Source organism: Tachypleus tridentatus, chromosome 10, assembly GCF_004210375.1.
Source record: "Tachypleus tridentatus isolate NWPU-2018 chromosome 10, ASM421037v1, whole genome shotgun sequence".
NCBI classification, from domain to species: Eukaryota; Metazoa; Arthropoda; class Merostomata; order Xiphosura; family Limulidae; genus Tachypleus; species Tachypleus tridentatus.
In genome coordinates, this window is record NC_134834.1 from 178754909 (window position 1) to 178777389 (window position 22481).

General features: G+C 30.1%; 1 protein-coding gene across 1 annotated transcript in view; it reads left to right on the forward strand.

The window, feature by feature from the left end:
• The first annotated feature begins 5299 nt into the window (after positions 1-5299).
• The window catches only part of Noc1 (Nucleolar complex protein 1), a 31847-nt gene continuing 14665 nt past the window's right edge, over positions 5300-22481 (forward strand). The window contains 7 exon segments of the mRNA XM_076465508.1: positions 5300-5446; positions 6427-6519; positions 8486-8538; positions 10915-11209; positions 13661-13769; positions 19344-19535; positions 20441-20508. Of these exon segments, the coding sequence (XP_076321623.1) occupies positions 5378-5446; positions 6427-6519; positions 8486-8538; positions 10915-11209; positions 13661-13769; positions 19344-19535; positions 20441-20508 (879 nt within the window). The 5' untranslated portion in view covers positions 5300-5377.

Here is a 22481-nt window from a genome sequence, read left to right on the forward strand (position 1 = left end):
TTTTGTGTCACGTACTTGCACTATATGGAATAAATGGTAAATTTACAATAAATAGTACAGTAGTACAAGCCATAAATGCGTGATTTATTCATATATCACAATTTACAAATTTTCCTACTTCAAGCATGTACTTAACAGAACAGTTTACTTAAACATTAAAACCAGCAAGGTCTAGATTCATTCCTTGATCGAGGTGAGCGTTAACTCTGCCTAATTCCTAATAAAAACATTTATACGCTTCAAGATATCACATCCCTTTAACAAAAACTATCATGATTCAAAATGTCACTACAAAATATCCTTCAACAAAGAATCAGATGCATAATCAAAATCAAATTACCCAGAGTTAATAATATAACGTAACATATAATGAAGTAAATACACTCAAAATAAAAAAAAGGAAACCCTTAATGATACGTTGGCATGATAATGCATAGCCTGAGCGCTTCTTAAAGGTAGATCTTTCTTCATCATGAGCAGACTGATGAAGAAAGACCCACCTTTTAAAAGAGCTTCTGTTATATACTTTTGCATTTTAATCCAAAACCGAGTTTTGGAACCTATGTAGTTACAAACATCACGAATTAATATGATTATGAAATACCATTAAACAATGAAATCCCAAATACACAGCGAAAAACTTTTTACTAAAGAAATGCGTAATAGAAAATAAACCTTTTAACACAGAGACGCTTAATGCAAAATAAACCATTTAAAAAGAAGCAAACAAACAAAAACAAGAACACACACTGTGAAACCTTTTTAACCATGCTGTCCTCTGTTGCCATTTTGCCCGGCATGGCCAGGTAGGTTAAGGCGTTCGACTCGTAATCTGAGGGTCGCGGGTTCGAATTCCCGTCGCACCAAATATGCTTGCCCTTTCAGCCGTGGGGACGTTATAATTTTACGGTCAATCCCACTATTCGTTGGTAAAAGAGTAGCCCGAGAGTCGTCGGTAGATGGTGATGACTAGTTGCCTTCCCTATAGTCTTACACTGGTAAATTAGAGACGACTAGCGCAGATAGCCCTCGAGTAGCTTTGCTCGAAAATCAAAAACAAACAAAACAAATAAACTGTTGCCCTTTCGATTACAACGGCTATCACAACTATTCTTCGACCTAGATCCATTTTCCACTACCATTTCATTTTGAATTGAAACAGTGTAGGGTTCTAGTAGGAAGGAGATGGAGTGGTGACTCATAAACTACTTCTTGTAAATGTGAGGGACCACACACCTGTATTTATTTATATATTTTTCATATACATATATTTCTGTTGCATCTCATCACATCCACAAATAGTTTACAACAGACTGTTTTACCCTCTAAACTTAAATTATTTTGTAACCGTTTTAGAGATTATTTCCAAAATCTAGTCAGAATTTAGTAGCCGCTGTCCAGTAAACTGCTGTCATCCAAAGGCCGTCAAACTAAAGGCGTATTTCTTTTCAGCCATCAAGAAATAAAAAGTTACTGAAAGCATTCAGCTATACCTACGTTGTTTTTTGTTTTTTTTTTGGCTAAGATACTTGTTATTCAGGATCAGTACTCATGGTGTTGTGTACCAAAACACACTCTGAAGAAAAACAACTCCCTCATTGCAAATAGAAAAGTTATACACCTGTTGTATAATATTGTTACAAAGTTGTTCTTTCTTTAGGTGCGTTCTTTTGAATTATTTCATGAAAACAGTTCGAGATGAAGTTCACGTAACAATAAAAAATATTTAATTCTTTCATTATGTTTCTTAATTTCACTTTTACAATGTTGCAAAGCATAAGCTTAAGTTTACAAATGACTTTCAGTTAGATTTACCTTGGTAATTGTACTTATACTAATGTAAAAATAAATTTACTGGTACATTTTCATTGCCAATTACTTAAGTAACTGCATAACTTTTATAACTAAATGCTACTTTACTAAATGGTTGGGTAATTCATATTTACAGCTAACTCTTCTTCTCAATATTTTGCAAAATCTTTTTATCATTGCATTATCATTATGATTTGCAGGTCCCTCTAGTAAACAAACAAATTGCAATATTAAAATAGAACTCACAACTCTTTTTTTTTTTCGGATTGCGAATCCTTTTCAACAATCTTAAAATTAAAATAAGGTAATAAACTTTCTATTCACTAAAACCTTTTGGTGATTTTCTTTTCTGCAGTCCTTGGAATACAGATGGGATGATCTCTGGTCCTTTGTTGTCACTGACTTTCCTGTCACTGGCAGAGTTCTCCTTATATAGGTGATTGAGTGAATACACTAGCAGTCTATCCTTGATCATCTTCTGGGAGCAGTCTCCACAAGAACCCTGGGTTCCTCAAGACGTTGGGTTTTTCCTGATATTTTTTTCCCGTCAACATACTTTCAAAGATGATGATGATGGATGACATTTGGCTTAGAATGCCTGTACTTCTGGATTCTAGAAATCACATCATAAATTCTTTTCAGTACAACACACGATTATTCCCAACACTTACTTAATTTTTGTATTCCATCCTTCCTTGTTATGCCATATCATGCCATCTTGATGCAATCCAGCCTTGTCATCGTTGACATAAGAGTGACTATTCATGTTATCAAAAGCTGATGTAAATCTTTCCTGGGTTAAATCATTTTTGACATAGTTATTCTTCACATCTAATAGAGTTTTCCCAACAGTAATTAATATTTCACTTGGTAGTACAATGACCACCTTCCTTGTTGTCGCTAGAAGTTCAACTTCAAATGTAGGAACATCCATGTATCACAAATAGTCGTAACCTTGGAAATTGGTTGAAGCTATCTTAACTTTACATCCATGTTTATGCATAAATTCATGTCCCAGTATGCACTCTTTCTTGATGTCAATTACACAAATATTATCAGTTGTAAAGAATTTTTTTAGAGCAAAAGTAATTCCTGGCTATTCTCTTTTTTAAGTTCTATATCTTTGTTTTTGCTTTAAACTTCTTTTTTTTTTCATCTTTGCCAACAATTTCCTACTTTTCTTTGCCAAATCGAGTCGAACTATTTATATGTAAAAAGTGTCAATCAACATACATCAATAAACCCGTGAACGTATAATTTTTGTTTTGAATTTCGCACAAAGCTACTCGAGGGCTATCTGTACTAGCCTCATAATCTGAGGGTAGTGGGTTCGCATTCCCGTTGTGCTACTGGGTCACTGTGAAGTATTATTGAGAAAATAAAACGTGTGAAAACGAATAATAAAATGCAAATATTAAACCATTCATACCTCTTTTTGCATCAACTTTGTGAGTTTTAACGTAAAACATTATCTACTTCAAAATATGATCAGGTATATTATTTGGTATGTGTCTATTACTTGTACTGATATATTGTCTATTACTAAAGGACCTTCCTGGACTATTCTAGCTATGTCATTACTAAATCCAGTTCAAGAATTTGGCTAGGCAGTCCATCTTCAGCTGAATGAGAAACCAATAGATAATGATAGGAGAATATCGTGGGAGAAATACTAGGCTCAGTTCATATTCATTTCTAAAGTGAACAGAAGGAATGGTGAATAAAAAGTTGTTCATCTTTCTGCTCATTTACAAGAACAAACTTTGACAACATTAGGTAAACTTCCAGCTGCAAGTTATAACAAATATAAAGCAATAATAACGGCGTCATTCAACAGGATTGGAGTGATACACAAGAAGAAAGCATACAGAGCAAACTTCAGTTACAGGATACAGAGAATATATTATATCTCAGCTGAACTTGCACAGGATTTGGAAAGGCTTGTTCAGTTATTTTACCCATATGCTTCTCATGGAATGATGGATTCATTAGTGCATGATCAATGTTTTGTTTTTATTTTTTTAATTTCGCACAAAGCTACACGAGGGCTATCTGAGCTAGCCGTCCCTAATTTAGCGGTACAAAACTAGAGGAAAGGCAGCTAGTCATCGCCATCTATCGACAACTCTTAGGCTACTCTTTTACCAACGAATAGTGGAGTTGATCATGACATTATAACACCATTATAAAGTTGAAGGGGCAAGCATGTTTGGTGTAATGGGTATTCGAACCCGTGACCCTTAGATAATGTATATGTTTCATAAAGAATAGGATATGATAATTAAGTTAAATAAAAGTAAGTGTATCTGCGAAAAGAATGCTTTGCAGTTAGTAGCAGAATTAGTATTTATTAAATTTACTGATGAGTTACTAAAATCACATCTAAAAGTTATGAGAATGTCAGATCCTGTTGTACGAAACATCAGTTATTCCTATCAGTAGTTTAGAACTGAAAGAATCAATTATACAGTTACATGGAATGGAGAACATAAATCACAAGGTGTTTTAACTTGAATGGGCATATTTCTAGGAACTACAGATAAAAGCTTGTTTGATAAAAGAACTGTTTCTAGAGTATACTGTAAATAAGGAACTGTAACAGACAAGATTGTACGAAATTAACAATAAGAAATTAACTGTAAAGAAACAATACCTTGATGACGTGTCTCATAGTCCAATCATTTCAAAGAAATGACAAAGAGCTAACGAGACATCAAAAAGACACACAGGAACTAGATGGACTTTTGGGGTAAAGTTTCACTGTGAATACCTTTTTTATTAAAATGATTGTTTGTTTGCTTTTTGAATTTCGCACAACGCTACTCGAGGGCTATGTGTGCTCATCATCTGCCACTCAATTCCTTAAGGAACATAGGGCCGCAATCACTGCAGTTTCTGTAACAGTTTTTAAGTGAGTAGGTTGTTAGTCCACTGCATATAGCTGTCCCTAATTTAGTAGTGTGAGACTAGAGGAAAGACAGCTAGTCATCACCACCCATCGCCAATTCTTGGGCTACTCTTTTACCAACGAATAGTGGGATTGATCGTCACATATTAACGCCCCCACGGCTGGGAGGGCGAGCATGTTTAGCGCGACGCGGATGCGAACCCGCGACTCTCAGATTACGAGTCGCATGCCTTAACGCGCTTGGCCATGCCGGGCCACGCTATATGTGCTAGCCGTCCCTAATTTAGCAGTGTAAGACTAGAGTGAAGGCAGCTAGTCATCACCACCCACCGCCAATTCTTGGGCTACTCTTTTACCAACGAATAGTGGGATTGATCGTCACATTATAACGCCCCCACGGCTGAAAGGGCGAGCATGTTTGGCACGACGGGGATGCAAAATAATAGCCAATCTATAGTGGAGTAGTACCTTAAGTTTAAAAAATAAAAAAAGTTGTTTAGGGTCTCGCTGTCTTCGAAAAACTCTTTTTCTTGTTGTTGTTATTTTTGCCGATTGTTTTTATTTGCGTGAAGTGTTTCTTGCAGATGGCGCTTTTGATATATTAAAAGACACACATGGAAGAGAAGAGTTTAAGCCTGAAAATATCGTAGGTACAGTATGGATAATGTTAAACAAACTGCTTCAAAGAAAACCTTTTTAAGAAAGAAGCCTTCGATGAAACACAAAGTAGGCGCTAATGTTTTGTTTTCGGTTAAACAGTATTAAATATACTTCAATATTATGGTTTTGTGTACAGTGTCAGTACTGCGTATTATTCGGCCATTCAAATTTCTCATCAGAAGTGAAGTTTGTCACTGGTATTAGTATGATAATACTGATAGTGATAGAGTAAAACATTGATAAATAGTGTTGATTTTCATATTTGTGAGAAAAGCACAGTATAAAAAGTATTTTTTATGTTATTAAGAGATTAAAATGGAATCTGTAAGTTCCTGAAAAATTAAACATTGGTTTTAAGTTTTCAAAATTCAAGGGTAGGTTTACAGGCAGGTGGCATCGAACTTAAACTTCAGCTCAGGTAGTTAGGATGGTGGCTTTTTTTATTGCTTATGAGAACATTTTGGTGTATTACATAAAATCAGTTTGAAATATAGAAAACTTATTCCAACTTTTCCAGAAGCATTGTATACTCACTAACGTAATGATTTAATACTGTGATTGTTTATAAATTATACAAAATAAAAGTGAAATTTGTTCTACATTAGAGGTAATGATGAAATACGTACAATCATAAATTTTATCCATGTGCAGTTATAAGATGATAATATTCATATGTTGGAAATGTTTACTAATTAACAGAATGATAACTTTGTTTAAGAAAAGACTTTCTGGATGTTAAGAAATTCTGTTTTTATTGTTTTGTTTTGTTTTATTCATTGTAAATTGGTCTTTCCTCACTTACTTGTATTGGTGTCAAGACATTAGGTGAAATTACTTGTCATCACATAATGTGTATATTGTAATATCTTGTGTAAAATTATTTTGTGCAAATGTCATTTGACGTATGCTCAGAAATATAGCTTTGTTAAATTTGCATCAGTAATTAGCAGTTTATTGCTTTATTTTTGGAAATATTAAGCTGTAGTGTGATGTATGAGAACCTTATACATTAATTTTAATATGATGTATTTTTGTTAATTGTTTAGAACAAGGATAGTTTCTCTAAAAAACTTGCTCATAGTGATGAAGTTTTCGAGGTAGCTAGTGATGGAGAAGATGAAGGTGAAACTACAAGAGAAGCAAGTATATTTTATGGTGTAATATATTTAACATTTTAATGAAGTTTATAAGAAAACTCTAAATATAGGTTATTTTTAAAACTTGATTCAGTGTATTTTATGCAGTACATATTTGACTTTGACTACAAAGTACTTATGTAGTAGTATAATAAAGCTGTACAGTTTTAACCACTGCTTTGGGCTTTTATCAGGAAGGCTGTAGCTCTGTCTATCTAAGAAAGGCTTAGATTGTTCATTAAAATGGTGTTTTAAATATTTCTTTAATAGGCCATCAGAACTTTATAAAGCTATGCAGTGTTTTCTTTTATCACGATATCTGTGCAATGACTGAGTCAGAAGATCTGTAAAGAGTTATAAATATTATAGCAAAAAGTTTGAATTTCTTGTTTATACGTCTTCTGCTTCTATTTTTTATGGTAACTGCAAAACAAAACAATGGTATCAGTTAATTTTAATAAGGCAAAATTATTCCAAATGGAATATCCACTTTTATAAGTATTATTAGCTACTAGTTATCATTACTGTTTGAAGTTAGTTTTTTTATAGAAATTTGTTGTTCCTTTAAAAAGCTTAAATACAGAGTGGGACATAAATTACCAATAGGAAACAAAACTTACAGTTGGAATCTCATTGTATTTAGAACTTGGTTATAAGTACAACCTTTCTTTGTCTGTTGAAACATTACATTAAAAAACAAGAAGGGAACAAGTAAAGAAAAACACTTTTCAAAAAGGAAGTAGATATAAGAATGGCTAACATCAGTTCTTCAAAAACAATACATGTAAGGTATTAGGGATGGTATTTGTGTTATCTTCAGGTAATAGCTAGGGTAAGAACAAACATATAGCAATGTATAAAACTAGTCAATTATAGTTGAGTTCATCCAATTTTTGTCTGTTAACATTTTACAACACTCGGTGCTTGTACTGTTATAGAGTTGATGCAAATGCCATCTGACTATCTTGTTTGCATTGATTAATATTAACAATCCCTACTTTTATTTCCTTTTTTAAATAGTTTTTTTACTTGTATACCCATGAAACTATAAAGGGAAGTAAGAACAAATGTTTCCTAGTCATAAGGCTGCTATTATTTCTGTCAAATGACTATTTTAATACTGGATTCTTCATACTAGATAAATAGTTGTAATTTTTTTTGTGATTAATTTTGCTATTTTTCAAAGTGTTTTCATGATCATCCACAAAAATAAAATAATTTGAAAATAATAATTGAAGGATGTTAACTTTTTTATTTTTGTTTCTGTTTAGCAACTACAAGCATATCAGTATGATTAGAGAATATTTTGTTGACAGATACTGCAATGTTTTTTTTTAATTATGAGGTAAATAATTTAAAATTTAGATGTTTGTGATTTGTTTCCATCAGTTTGATTTATTTAAGCATATTAAGTAGATGTTTAACTGACAAAAATGAGTAGTTCCTTTTCACTTGCGTAGGGATAAAACACTTCTAACAGTGTTACTGTCATACTGTGTTCTTATTTGTGATAATTGTTTTTTAGGACACACACAGCATCAAATACTAGCCAGGTCACAATATATTTAAAAAAAAATAACAGTAACTACTTTTGCTTTAAAGAACTAATTTTTGGCAGTGAATCTGTAATGTATAATCTAAACCTTTTAATACCCTGAATAACTTAAATGATTTATTGTGAAATAAATTTGTTGCACATTTTTTAGATATTTATATTACAGACAATAACACATGCTTTCTATTTAAATATTGTAGTATATTTGAAAGAAAAATTGTGTTTTCAGAAATACTGTTAACAAGGAGGTTCTGAAGTTCATGTGTGATTCTAAAATATTTGTTTCAAATTGTTGCTATTTATTTGTGTGTGGGTATGTATTTTGCACACACACACACACACACACACGGATTGATATATAGAAGTGTGTGTATATATAAAATTCTGTATTTATGTATGTTCTTTTACATTTAGGTTGGGGCTTTTATCAAAAAATTGGGGTTGCAGTCAAAATCAAGCAAAACAACGTAAGTGAATAAATATAAGGAATGACATTACTAATACAGCATTGGTATTTAGTCATGAAAAGTTTTGTAAGCCAAAGCATTAATTACACTGTGAAAAGTTTCATTTAACACTGCACAATTAATTATTATTTCAATTTATATTTACATTTATTGTCTTAAAATGTGTATCATGCTAAGCTGATTCAGGTGTATAACACTTGTGTACAATTTTCTCTTCTAAAAATTAGTAGTTAACAGCATAAGTCATTCCTGGTCTTATATTTTTTGTTCTGTATCATGTCAGTACTATGAAGAGAACAAATTTTGATAAAGTACAATTATTCTGTACATGAATTAATCCAATTTTATCAGGTACATATTAAGTGTACCCAATTTGAGTAATGAACAAAACAGATGTTGGATTAGAATATAAGAGGAGTACTGTTCACTATAATTCAGAATTTACCAAGTTTATCTTCACAAAATGTCAATCTGTTGTATATAGTATAACAGGTATGTTAAGAAATTATTTGTACTGAAGATACATTTACTTGAAATGGAAATGAATGTCTGACTTGAACATTGACAAATCAGAGTGCAAGGTGGTGCTCATCTGAGGGATTAAAAATGCTTTTTTGTATTTTACAGTTTGCATACTGCATTGCATAACCTCTACAGTGTATGTATCTATATTTTGGTATCCCTGTGTATTCTATCTTATACATTCTTTAGCACAAATAGTTGTAAATCAACATTGTAAGGTAAAATTATAATTTAAAAATTTTGACATCCATTTCATAACTCCATGTTGAATAGCACTCTGTCCAAGTTCGTGGCACTTTACTCTAAAACAACCAACCAACCAAGGTTGCAGCATGATCACTTTGATCTATACCCATGCATGTAGGGTTATGTGAATAAAGAGGTTATCCACACAGTTCAACTGCTGAAAATGTATTGGGATGTATCTTTTACATGGAAATTTTAACACTGTAGAACAAAATAAACATAAACAAAAAGTCTAGTAATTGTTAGGATAATTCTAAAACATGAAAAAATGAACAATTATTCTTTATTAGGCTGGAGTGGTTATCTTGTGGTCTGCTGGTCAAGTGGACTAAGGCCAATTGGTCTACAACATACTGGCTGTAGGAGAGTTAGAATGTTTTTAAAGATGTAAAACTGACACTTTGTTGTATTTAAGTCAATGGTTCCACTTAATATGTAAGTTCAGTATTTAACTAAGGTATTAGATCAATTGATTACATTACACCTCAGTTCTCACTACTGATTTGTAAGGACAAGAGTTTTGGAAGGGCTTGTAAGTGCCACATTTGTAGTACTGGCTGTCAGGTCACACTATTTCTTCATTTGTCATGGTATTAGCAACCATTTATTATGTTATTTAAAGTGCTTGCCATTTTTATAGAATGTGATCTGCCACGTCAGCTTGCTTCTAATTTAATCCTTTTGTGACTGGTCATGGATCAAAGGCCATGTCATCATGTTTGTTGACTTGCATTCAAAATTTTATTAAAATACTATTTTTGAACTTATGTTACTGATTTTGATGTCAAATTTTAAATCATAATTCAGATTTTAACATTATGTACAAGTTAATTTCTTAACTTAAAAGTAATTATTAAAAGAACACACCTAAATGTTTATTTTTTGTGAGTCACGTTATATGTTAAATGCAGCACTGGTTAAAGTGAGACATTTTTGAAATAAGGTTATTTACATTTTACTGAATAGTGGTGAAGAATTCTCAAGGTCTTTACACTTAAGAACATTATAGTTTTTATTCTGAAAATAAATTATATTATTACAAAATTAAAACTATTTGTATTTGAAAATAATTATCAGAATGTAAAAAAAGCCACATTGAAAATCCATAATGACTTTGGAAAAAAGATGTTGGTTTTAGCACTTTTTCTTCAATCTCTTTGTTTTACTTTTTTATGTAGTTACTTGGAAAGGCATTTTTCATACAATGTAAATTTATTTTGAGATAAATATCTAAATATTTATTTTGATATTTAGAAATTTTTCTGTGACAGGAAATTCCACATAATATCTATACAAGCTGTAGTTTATGTACTTTTTAATGAAAATTTTACTCATTCTAGAGATCTAAAATAAAGATTTTATAAAAATAAAATAATGTATCTGTGAATAAGTTGGAAGAATAAATCAGTAGCATTAGTGCCAGGTATTTTTCAAGTCCTACATAAATATAGGTTCACTGAGGTGAGAAGAGGACAACTAAAATATCATGCATATAATATTAAAGATTTAATTTTTTTATGACAGTGAACTTAAAACTTTCAAAACATTCAGTTGTTATTATTCTGTTTCTTAACAGTTATTAATATTTATTAATATTTATATTGACAGTTCAAAGTTCCTAAAAACACCAATGAAGGAAGTGAAAACACATCAGTACAAGAAAGGAGATAATAATAATTTGAATGAAGTGCGCAGTACTAGTGATAAACTACCAGCTACTCAATCCTCAAGTATGATGACTAGCAAGACAAAACGAAGGAACAAATTCAAAATACAGGATAACCAAGTCACGAGCACTAGTGATGATACTGCCAAGAGTTCTGATAAAGTGCTCTTGAATAATGAATCACAACAACGAAGTACTTTGATTGTTAAGAATGGGATTAAATGGTATGAACATCAGGTGAGAATCGGAGGAAATATATTGTTCTGGATTTTAAAATTTTTACAATATTTTCTGTCCAAAATATATATTTTATTTGCTAGATAAAATTTTAGGATAGATGCTTTGTCTTCATATAATTGAAAAACTGAGAAAAACAAAGGAAAACATTGCTTTATGTTCTCTTTTTGTAGTTAAATGTTTCAAACATAATTTAAGATATGTGTATTGTGAACACAGTCAATTTGTGAATGACTGAAATTTAAACATGTGACATGGTTTTTATTTCATTTTTTAACTTTTTTTTTTTACACTTAAATCCAATTTGTGAAATGAAACATATAATACCAGTAAATTATTCTAAAACTGCATGAAAGTTTTCAACTTTAACAAATAATCTATTCATAGAATTAAATTACTTCAAAAAATATGCTTAAAATGGCATGGCTATAAAAATTCAAGCTGTATTGAGTGTATGAGTGAGGTATTACATTATTTCACTCTGCTGTAGTAGTAACATACAAAGCTGACATCCTTATGCTGACCTTTTCACCACAGTTTTATTTTTTATTGTGCCACCAAATAAATATTAATAATTTGACAAATAAATTTGCATTCGGTATAAACTTTTATATTTAAATATGAGAGATTGTATACTGACTATATCATATAATCTTCAGTATGATTCTAAATGTTAAAAACTTTATTTAAAACTTTGTTTGTTTTACTTATGTTTTTTTCGAGGAAATTTAAGTTCAGGAACATTTAATTTTAGAAGTACAATTGTTTTACATCTTGTATCTGTTTTCATAAAAACAAAATACTGTAGGATATGGCGTTGTTTATGTAACTGAGAAGTATAAACTCTAGTGCAAATTTCATGTCTTTAATAATGATTACGTTACTTTAATATACCAATATGTTTTAGACTGTATTCATTACCCAACCTATATTAGTGTTAGAAATAGTTTAAATCTAAAACTGTTTAGGAGAAAATCTAGAGATATGTATAGGTTCTGTTTTGTGGAAAAAAATGAGATTAGGACGTGCTCCGAGTCTTCCAGTGGATTGAAGTTAGTTGAGAAAGAAAATGTTGTTTCTTCTTATTTTTTTCAATTGTATAAAGTGCACACAATTCATTCAATCTCTTACATGCAAGTGAAAGATAATTAGTTAAGAATTTTACATTAAAAAAATAATTTAAAATGCGTTTACTGCCCAAAATCAACAGTTTATGAATATGAATATCTGACACACAAAAAATATATAACTTTCTTAACATCCCCCAAAAATAGTACTTTGTGATATTATGTGGTACTGAAATTCATTGGTATCCAACAAGTGAAGAAATCCATCATAAGTAGAAAAAGTTTCACAAAAGAACAATGAATTTAATAACAAAGGAATGAGGAATCAAACACATTTTAAAATGAAGATTAATCTTTATTTTAGGATTGCTTGATGTTTGAATAGTTGGGTGTTATTGTTTTGTACTGGTCAGATTCTAAGTTTATAGACTAATATGCCAACTAATGAAACAGAAAGGAATCAGACTTCTGCAGAAAGGATTGTGTCTGCACCACATAGTTGAGTCAGAGAGTCCTTATGTGGTACTATACAATCATACATCATTTGTTGACCAGTTCTTAATTTGTTTGATCTTTTTAGTTGCTGAAGCTATGAGGAAAATAATCTTTCAGAGTGAAGTCTTTGTGCAGTATCCTAATATTCTATATTTTCTGCATCATTCTTATCATATACTTAAGAGAAATTAACTCCAAGCTTATGCTAATCCTTACAAACAATTACATAACCCCTTCTTTGGGAATGACCCACACCTTAGGGGAAGGTAGAACAAAAGACTGCAAGCAAGATGATTACCTGATTTTAGGTATTTGTGCTTGTCTACAGCTCAGTAACATTATGAATACCTGTGCCTGTTCTGTAGGATTATCAGTATATTTCCATAAAGTACATGAAAAATAATTCTGAGTAAAGATATACTCTACCTTTAAAAGGTTAAAATATGCAGTTTTTGGCTGCCATAGAGTAAATTAGTAACACTAATTTTACTTATTCCTGTATTATTGTAAATGTAGGTTAATTGGGTAAAGGACAGTTTAAACATTATACACAAAAAAACAACTTATAAAGGCATTTGTTTATGTGTTGAAAAATGATCTCGGTCATAATTTTGTAATATTTTGGTCATTGTGCAACATCTTGTGTTTGTGTTTTAATGCAATCCAAGAGCATGTTTTATGCAACATATGTACACTAATTCTGATCTTTAAGGGCATCACAGCTGTAAGTTCCAGTTTGATTTTAAATAGGTTGACGAAATTTGTTCATATTATTTATAAAGTGTTGAAAATTGATTCCAAATTTATTTGATCATGAAATAAGTTATGTACATAGTGAATTTTTTTGTTTTCTATCACAAAAGGTTTTTTAAATGATATTCTTTAATAGCTCTCGGCTGAACCTCCTCTTCAGGAGACAATACCAAATGAAGTTTCATTAGAGTTACGATCTTTTGCTCAAAAACTTTTGTCGGGTGACGTTGAACGATATAAAAAATGTATGTATAACTGTTCTTGTGTTCATCTCAGTGATATGATCAAATTTATGTTTTTGTTTTATATTTATCTAGCGAGTAAGGTTAAATATTATAGTATCTTTGTAACACTATAAGCAGTAGATGAATAAATACAGAAGTCGGGTACACTCAATTTATGACTATTCCAAAGTGAATGCTTTCTTAATGTAGATTTATAGGTGAATGTTTTTGCAAAATACCACCACAACTCATTTTTATGACTTATAATTTACATCATGATGAAACTCAGATTGTGCTAATAAATAAACTTTTTCAACATGGGCTAACTAGTGATATTTTACAAAATCTTTATTAGAGTACAATCTGAAATAATTAAGACACAGTTAGAGCTCGGATTTCCTCGTGAACCTGAGAAAACTCACTGGAATGTGGATTTTTGTTATTTTTTGACATTTTAATATAATACAATGTGCATATGGTTGTACAACATCAGCATTTAAGTGAGTGGTTGAGGGAAAGCAATGTTAGTAGTTATCAGTACGTGGGGTGTGTAAGATGACAAAAATCTAATTTTATTAAGCCTTGATATTACAATGGTGACTTGTTTTTGGCATGACTAACTGGTTTGGATTTAAGTCCAAGAGATATCAGTTTGTAGTATACCTTCTGTTTCTGTGCAATACTTTCATAAACTATATTCTAAACTATTGTTGATCATGAAAGAATACTAATTACTTGTGGTTGGAACGACAAATATTAAATATTTTAATCCGAGTAAATACAGAGGGTTGTATTATATTATAAACAAAAGCTTGTAATGTTGGTGGAGGAACTTGAGAATTGATAGTGTTATTGGAATATACATATACATAGTTGACATTAACTAGATATATGAAGTTTCATGGTTTCAGCCTTGTATACATTAGCCATGACTTGATTAGCTGCATGTGTGGGGATCAAAGTTTGCATGCCACAACCTTTTACAGAGTGCCTTTCAACATAGTATTATGTAATAGATGCCAGAAGTATCAATTATTTATTTTACCCTACACTGATAATTTAAATACAGCTCATGGTGAAGAGAGTGAATACTAGATTGAATATATATGGATACGGAAAAATGTATATATGCATTTCATATGTTCTAGAGGTTATTCAAGTTCAATATGCAAACTGTACAATGGATAAAAGTGTTTATATTTGTCATGTGAACATTGCAGTGCACTCCAACTTGTTAAAATCTAAGTCAGACTAACATCTTAAATGCATAGTACAAATTATTTTGTTACATTTTAAGTGTACAACAGACTTAAAACATTTTACTAAAGTTTCCTACATTTTTTGTAAATAGACTTGAATTTGAAATCACGGTCGACGTATCTTCCCAGTACAGGGGTGGTCAAGTTATCTGTTCCCATGCCCATTAAGTGAACTTGTGTAGGGCTAACTTTCCATAGTTGAAAGTATGAGATATGGAGTAATGTTTTCTTGTTTGGGGGTTACAGCAAATAAAGTAAAGCATTTCAATATTTGTACAGTTCAGAACTCATTAATTTCTTGAAGTATTTATTTGTTTTTAGTTATATTGCCGAGTTTCCTTTCTTACAAGAGAATATATATATGTTTCAGTTATTTAAATAGAATTTAAAGGAATTCTAGCATCTTCCAATTATGAAGCAGATCAACTGTTTGAATACTCATAAGTCTAAGCAAGAAATAGTCTTTAGTAATTGATGTTTTTGGTTTCTAGAAAAAAGAGAATTCCATCCTGAAAAATTGCTTGAGTCTGGAACTTTGGTTTGCATAATCTCTGTAATTTTCATTTATAAAGAGGGTAATGACATTTAAGAGCAAATGAAAATTTTAACAACATTGATTCAAAACCTTTTCTGAAACTTTTGTTTTGTGTGAAATATCACACTTTTTAAGCACAACTTCATTTCACCAGTTCAACTGGTATTTGTACTAGTCAGTGTTACCAGTGCACTGAGAAAAGCAACAACATGTTTAATTCTAAATCAAGAAAAATAATGATACAGAATCATAAACAGTTATTGAAATCTATACACAAAATAATTGAACATTCTCGTGTTTCTACTTGCATAATAATAGTAAATGTTTGTTTTGGGTTTATAACCTTCATATTCTTTGCCATGGCGAGTTTTAAGTAATTGTAGTGATGTTTCTAGACTTGCATATTTAGTCTAAAAGTTATTTTCTTTTGAACATTGATTATACTATTTTTTAAGTAGAAAGATTATCTTTTATTATCCATGGTGCCAGAGCATTAGATCTGTATATGATGTATTCACGACATCATATCTGCACCCTGAAAATGGAGAAAAATAAAGTTCTCGAAAATGGGAAACGGGTGAAACAGGAAAATTGTGACCTCTATTGCAAATCTGCATGCATACAGAATAAACATTTCACAAAGTTTGGGGTTGCACTTTGCATAATAAAGTTTTTTCCAGTATCATATAAGCAACATTTCCATTACAGTATGATATTATTTGTGAGAGCACTTGATATTGACTGACAACTGCAGAAATCTTGAAGTGTATTGTGTATTATCCCTTTTTGGATTGAAGATAGAGTTATATGGCCATCCTTGCAAGCTGCTAGAGGTGGAATAATAATGATGATGATAGAAATGTTTTCATTGATTGTAACATGACACTTGTTATTGACTAGAGTTTCAGAAGCTCTTAGGACTCTCAAGACCACACTTTGGGATTTTCTTAACTGATCTTAAGATTCATCACTTATCCAAAATGAAAATTAATTACTAAAATTAATCATGGAACTGAAATGATTCTTCCTCAACTATGATCAATATTTTACTTGAAGAAAATATCCAGAACTATAATACAAGAAAATGATAATACAGTTTAATTACTGTTTTAGTTCTTAGTTTTGCAAAAGCTGCAGGAAAATATTATATATTACTGACAGAGAATTTTTGCCATCATGTGAAAATTATTTAGTTTTCAAACATTCCAGGTTTATCATCATATTTTGATATTTGTTGGACCAAAGCCATTTGATTTCTCTTGCCTTCTTACTTTTCTTTTTTTAATCTTTCTGAATGGTCAAGAAATTAATAACATCTTATCATAGAAACTGACTGTAAAAATTCACTTTTGTGTTAAATGTTATAGTTTCAACTAACTGCTGAAGTTACTTACGATGGTCTACAAAAAGTAACATTCAAATATTTTAGGTGCAAGTTGCTTGAAACGATAACTTGATATGGACAAAAAAAATAATGTATAGTACACTTAAACATTATCATTGCAAGAGAAAGTAAACAATCCATGGATGTGTACACAGGAAGTGAAAGGCAATTGTCCTTAAGCAGAGATATCATATTTTACAATCAGTTGCTACTAGAATATAATTTGGAACTCAATCGCTTTCATGAGTTTGAAAATATTAAAAAAAAAATTATCTAATCTATTTCATTAGTAATAAGTATAGTAAACATTTGTAATTTTATAAAGACAAGTGGGAAGTGATACATACATAACCTACCAAGCTATAGTAATATAGAAAGTTTTAATGCTGCAAAAGTATTGAAACAAAAAAGTCAACAACTACAAAAACTGAGTTACTTACAATTTAATAAAATTATATTAGATGAAAAATAGAATCATTTCCTAGTCATCAAGTTTACATCATTTATCTATGATAGTTGCTTATGTTGTATTCTTATATACTATGATAATTAAATGCACCTCCAACATATGATCAGAATAAATCCAGATGCTACAATAATCACAACTTTGTCTTATGCATCTCTTTATGTTGTCAATGTGATCCATGAAACATATAGAACACATACTGTCTTTGAAGATTAACTAATTTACTCGTGAATCTATTTTAACATTTGTAATTTATCCTGAGAATTCCAGTCTTTATTATTGTAAACATTCTGATTTCCACCTGAGCCAAACTCTTTGAGGTTAGTAACTGTTTAACACAATTTGAGAGATACTTGATTTGTTGAGTAACCTCTGGTAGATATGGCAAAGTTGATTTTATGTGTTGCTAATTGTTACACCTTGTTTATGTGAAATTCTGCACCATGTTCTGCTTTAGGTACAATAAATATTTGAATCCTTTTCTCTCCATAATTGTTATAATATGGACTTTCTTGTAGCATACAACTTGGCATTATGTTAATAGAAGTTTAAATTAAAGATGAAGTTTTCTTTACATGAGTGTAATGTTGTAACAGCTGAATTGTGTTTATAAAGTTTTATGAATGAATGAAGTGCTTGTAGTTCAACAAGTTATTAGTTTTAACTTATTTGAATGTTTCTAGTTTTTATGATTTAAAGAATATTATCATTTTCTTGTTTACCTTTGCAATTTGATATTTGTCAGGAAGAACGTCAGTAAGTTTTAACAGAAAAAATTATCACAATTACCTTTATTTAATGTTTTTCTTTTTTTAACAAATATTTTTTATGCCAATTATCAAACATAATTTTTTATGCCAATATTTAGCTTCAAATCAAATAATGCTATGCTTTGGAAAGCTAATCTATATCACTGGCTAAATTAGTCAACCAACAATATTAGAAACATTCATATCATTGACCAAATGAAGCATATTTTCTTAGCTGTTTGCCTGTGCTTCTGAGAGATGGATGGTAGCTGCAAAATGTGTAGAACAGAAAAGGGATTGTAAGTAGTTTTCAGGTGGAGATTCACATTAACTGCCAAATTGGCAAGTTGTACCAGCGGGCACAAATGAATTGTCACAAATAATTTATACTTGTTGTTGGAAACTACAACTGTTGCTAGCTAAAGTCTAATGTCTATTGATCCATGATTCTCTTATTTTTAGAATAATTCTGAAGAATTTCATAACCACACAAATAACAAAGGGTACATCTACAATGTTCATATTTCTGATTATAGTAAACTGAGATAATTCAGAGTTTGCACCTATGCTCACTTACAGGCTATTTTGTCCATACTGTGATATAGAATATTATATTCAATAGTCAAAGTGTAGATCCTTGTTAGTAAAATAACTGATCATTGGTGATTAGATAAACTTAAAATTCCTTTTTACTGAAACTTGTGTTGTTTTTTTTATCTCAAAAAGCTGTATAATTTTTTAACAATCTTTTACATTGAGAAAACTTGAATGTAAATATGTATTTAAATATTGTATTAAATTCACAATTAAACTTTTAAGGGAGTGCATATTATAATGGTTTTCATTTATTAACTGTCAACTTGAATGATGGATGTGTAATAAGTCGAGAAATAATTTATTAGATTGCTAAACAGATCTGCACTGTTTTATTTGCAAGAATTTAAATATTTTTATTTACAAATTTTAATTTTGTACTTGTATTCTTAAAAAAATACATTTTAGTTTGAGAAAAATATACTGTTTTATGTTTATATAATTGTACTCTTAACAAATTATGTTCACTCACATTAGCAAACTGATTTTGAACAGAATGAAGTAATTGTTTAGAATATTTTATTAAAAACAACTTAATATTGCTGAATAAAAATTTAATTTTTATGGTGTTGAATTAAGTATTTAGTAATTTATTTTTGTATACTTAGATCAACATACTCGACGTGTAAGATCAGATTTTGAATGGGTTCGGACAGTTCTGATTTCTGGAACATTGGCAGATAAAGTTGCAGCCTACACACTTTTGATACAGGACTCACCAGTTCATAATCTCTCCAATGTTGACTCTCTGATTGCCATGGTAAATACCAAAGGGAAACGGGAGTGTATGATGGCAATCGGTAAGTTATTGTAGATGTTGAGTGATTTGTTATTTTTCTGCACAGGTCTATTTTTTCGTGTGTGTATATATATATTCTAATTTTTCAAGAAGTGTTATTTAAAAAAGCATGGTTTATTTTTATTAATATGAGATGTCAACATGAAAAATTAACAATTAACTTATCTTTCAGTCTTTGTTTTGACACTAAGAAACTTTTTTTAGTAGAGAAATACTAGTTTAACTTTTTTTCACTTTGTGATATAAAATCGGGTCAGGGAGTATTAGATTTTAGATCAGATCAGAAAAATTATAAACAAATCAGATTTTGTTACAACTTTGAAAATGGCATGCTTTGATACTGTTAAACACATTAGAGATATTGTATATTATCCTTCCCAATTTATAGTGCTGAATGATTATTAAGAACATGCCATATTTTAACTCAACATAAGTCAATAATAAATTGTTTAATTAAAATTTGAATGTAATCCTGTAAAAAACAAAGTCATGGCATTAATGTATTTGATCCCACAACCACTATTGCATACATATGGTTAATGTTGTTTGATTTTACAAATAATGTAGGGTAAGCTTGCCTTTTTTACTTATTGATCAATTAATGTGTTAAAGACTCAAGGCTTTACTACGTACTGATGAATTCTTAACATGTTTCATGTGCCAGTGTTATATTTGTATGCTGAAGATTAAATTGGTACAAAAGTCAAAGCTGGTGTGAATGGGTGCTAGCCTCTAGTGTTGAGCAATTTACTATGTTTTCTTTAAATTGTAATTCTAAGTACCATTTAGTATAATTTAATTTTTAATCTTAATACTACTTTGTCTATGGTTTGTTAATGAATTGTAAATTATTTCTTTTTGTAACAAATACGAAGGTTTTTAGTATTTCTTTATGTGTCTGTTTAGATTCTCTACGTGATTTGTTTTTATCAGACTTGCTGCTGGAAGATAGAAAACTACGTAAATTTGAACAGGTATTTCAAAATTTTGTACTCTAAAAACAGAAGCTAAATTCCTTATAATATAGAGACAAAAGTAATTTAGTCTCTATATTTGTTACAGGTTTATAATAAATGTAGATTTCCTGCATTTCTAACCTTTTTTATTAACCATTTAAACTGTAAAATGTGTATACGTTTTTTGTTGTTTTTTTAAAATTTGCTTATGGTTGTTAGGTTTTGTCTTTAAAGAATATTTCATTCCAAATTTACTTATGTGCTTATGGACTTCGCAGGAGGCGAGATATTTTGTTTAAACATCACACTTTCAGTATACTTTAAACCATTTTTCATGAAATGATAGAGATATCTAGTTTTTCATTTGACATCCACATGAAAGTGTATTGTTTTGAGGCTCAATCTGGAAAAATTTTAGAAGAATAAAGATTGAGACAGTCTAAACAACTGTTGACATTTATTTAATGTCACTTGAAATAGGTGGTTTTTTTGATATCACAATCAGAATAGTTACAAAAGTTTTCCAGACTAATTATAAGCTTAAAAGTTTTGTAGTGTGTGTGCGTTTTTTTTATTTTATTGTCGTATACTTTGTTAGTTTTATACTTTGTATATTTTAATGCTGCATATATTTTTATAAATAAATAAATTATCAGATTAGGCTCTTAGCATAACAGTTTTAGTGACAGTACAGCTTCTGAGCAAAGTACACTTTTATAATTGAAATTTGACCTTTCAGCTCGCATCAGGTAAGTATGATAGCTCAACAACAGTAAAATATAAAAATATTATCATAATTTTAATAAAATTAGAATCTCAGTTAAGTTTACACTGTTTGAATATGTAAAATATACATTCTAGGCAATAATAGAAAATAGAAAAAATTGTTTTATTGATTTATTTCTTGGAATTAGAATAGTTTTTATAACAATACAAGTGTGGTTTATGTCCAGACATAAGAACTAAATGTTACGGTTTTAACAAAAAGTGTACAAGAGTTATTTCTGTAATAGAACTTGATTTTACAAAAAATTGTATGGTTTTATAAATAAAGAAATGGGATCTAGGAATTAGCATGTTTTTTGTTAATATAATATATTTTTCACAAAAATAATTGTGAAAAAAAAGCATGTCATACTATAATAGAAACTCTAAGTTTGAATAACAATAGACTTCTAACTTTACAAAAAATGCATGTCAAGTTTCATGCTAATAGATATAGTTAAATTTTGTGAAGTATTTAAGGTTTTCAGACTAAGCAACTGTGACTGAGAGAGCTAATGTCATTAAGATTTATTTCAAAAACATATGGTCTCTGATGCATGTTATGATTGTCTGACATCAGTTTTAGTTCTGTGCTTATGTCGTGAAATATTATGAAAGATTAGGTGGCACATTGTTGGCTATTTCTTCATAAGATATGGACTTTGCAATACTTACACAAAGGATAAATGTGTTATGTTTGTGTATGCACTTTTATTATCCAGTGTCATATATTTATTTCACTGCACTTTATTTGTCTGTTATTCTTTTGAGTTCTGACATTCTTGATTTAATAACATTTTTAATTATAGAACAATTGCAATATTTATGCTAATTTTTCTGAGAAACTAGTTGAATCAATATTGAAGAAATTTGGTAGAGTACCTCAGGTGAATGAATTCAAATGTACAAGTTATTGGTGCAGGGTTTGAGTTTGCTTCTATTTTGATATTTACTACTTGAAGTTATCACCATATTAAAATAACTAATGTCATGCACAGCACAGGTACTTTGAATCAGTGGCCTAAATGATAATGCCATTTCAAGTTTTTTATTGCTGTTGTCTTTATTTCAAATTCTTGATTTTTGATAACCTGTATTTGGTAGACATACAATGTAAATGCATATATGTTGATTGACTCTCCATGTGAAGTCAGTAAAATAAGTGTCATGTGTAACATGTGCAGTGTTGTTAGCTAGATCCTATATTCTAAGTTAATCATTAAAAA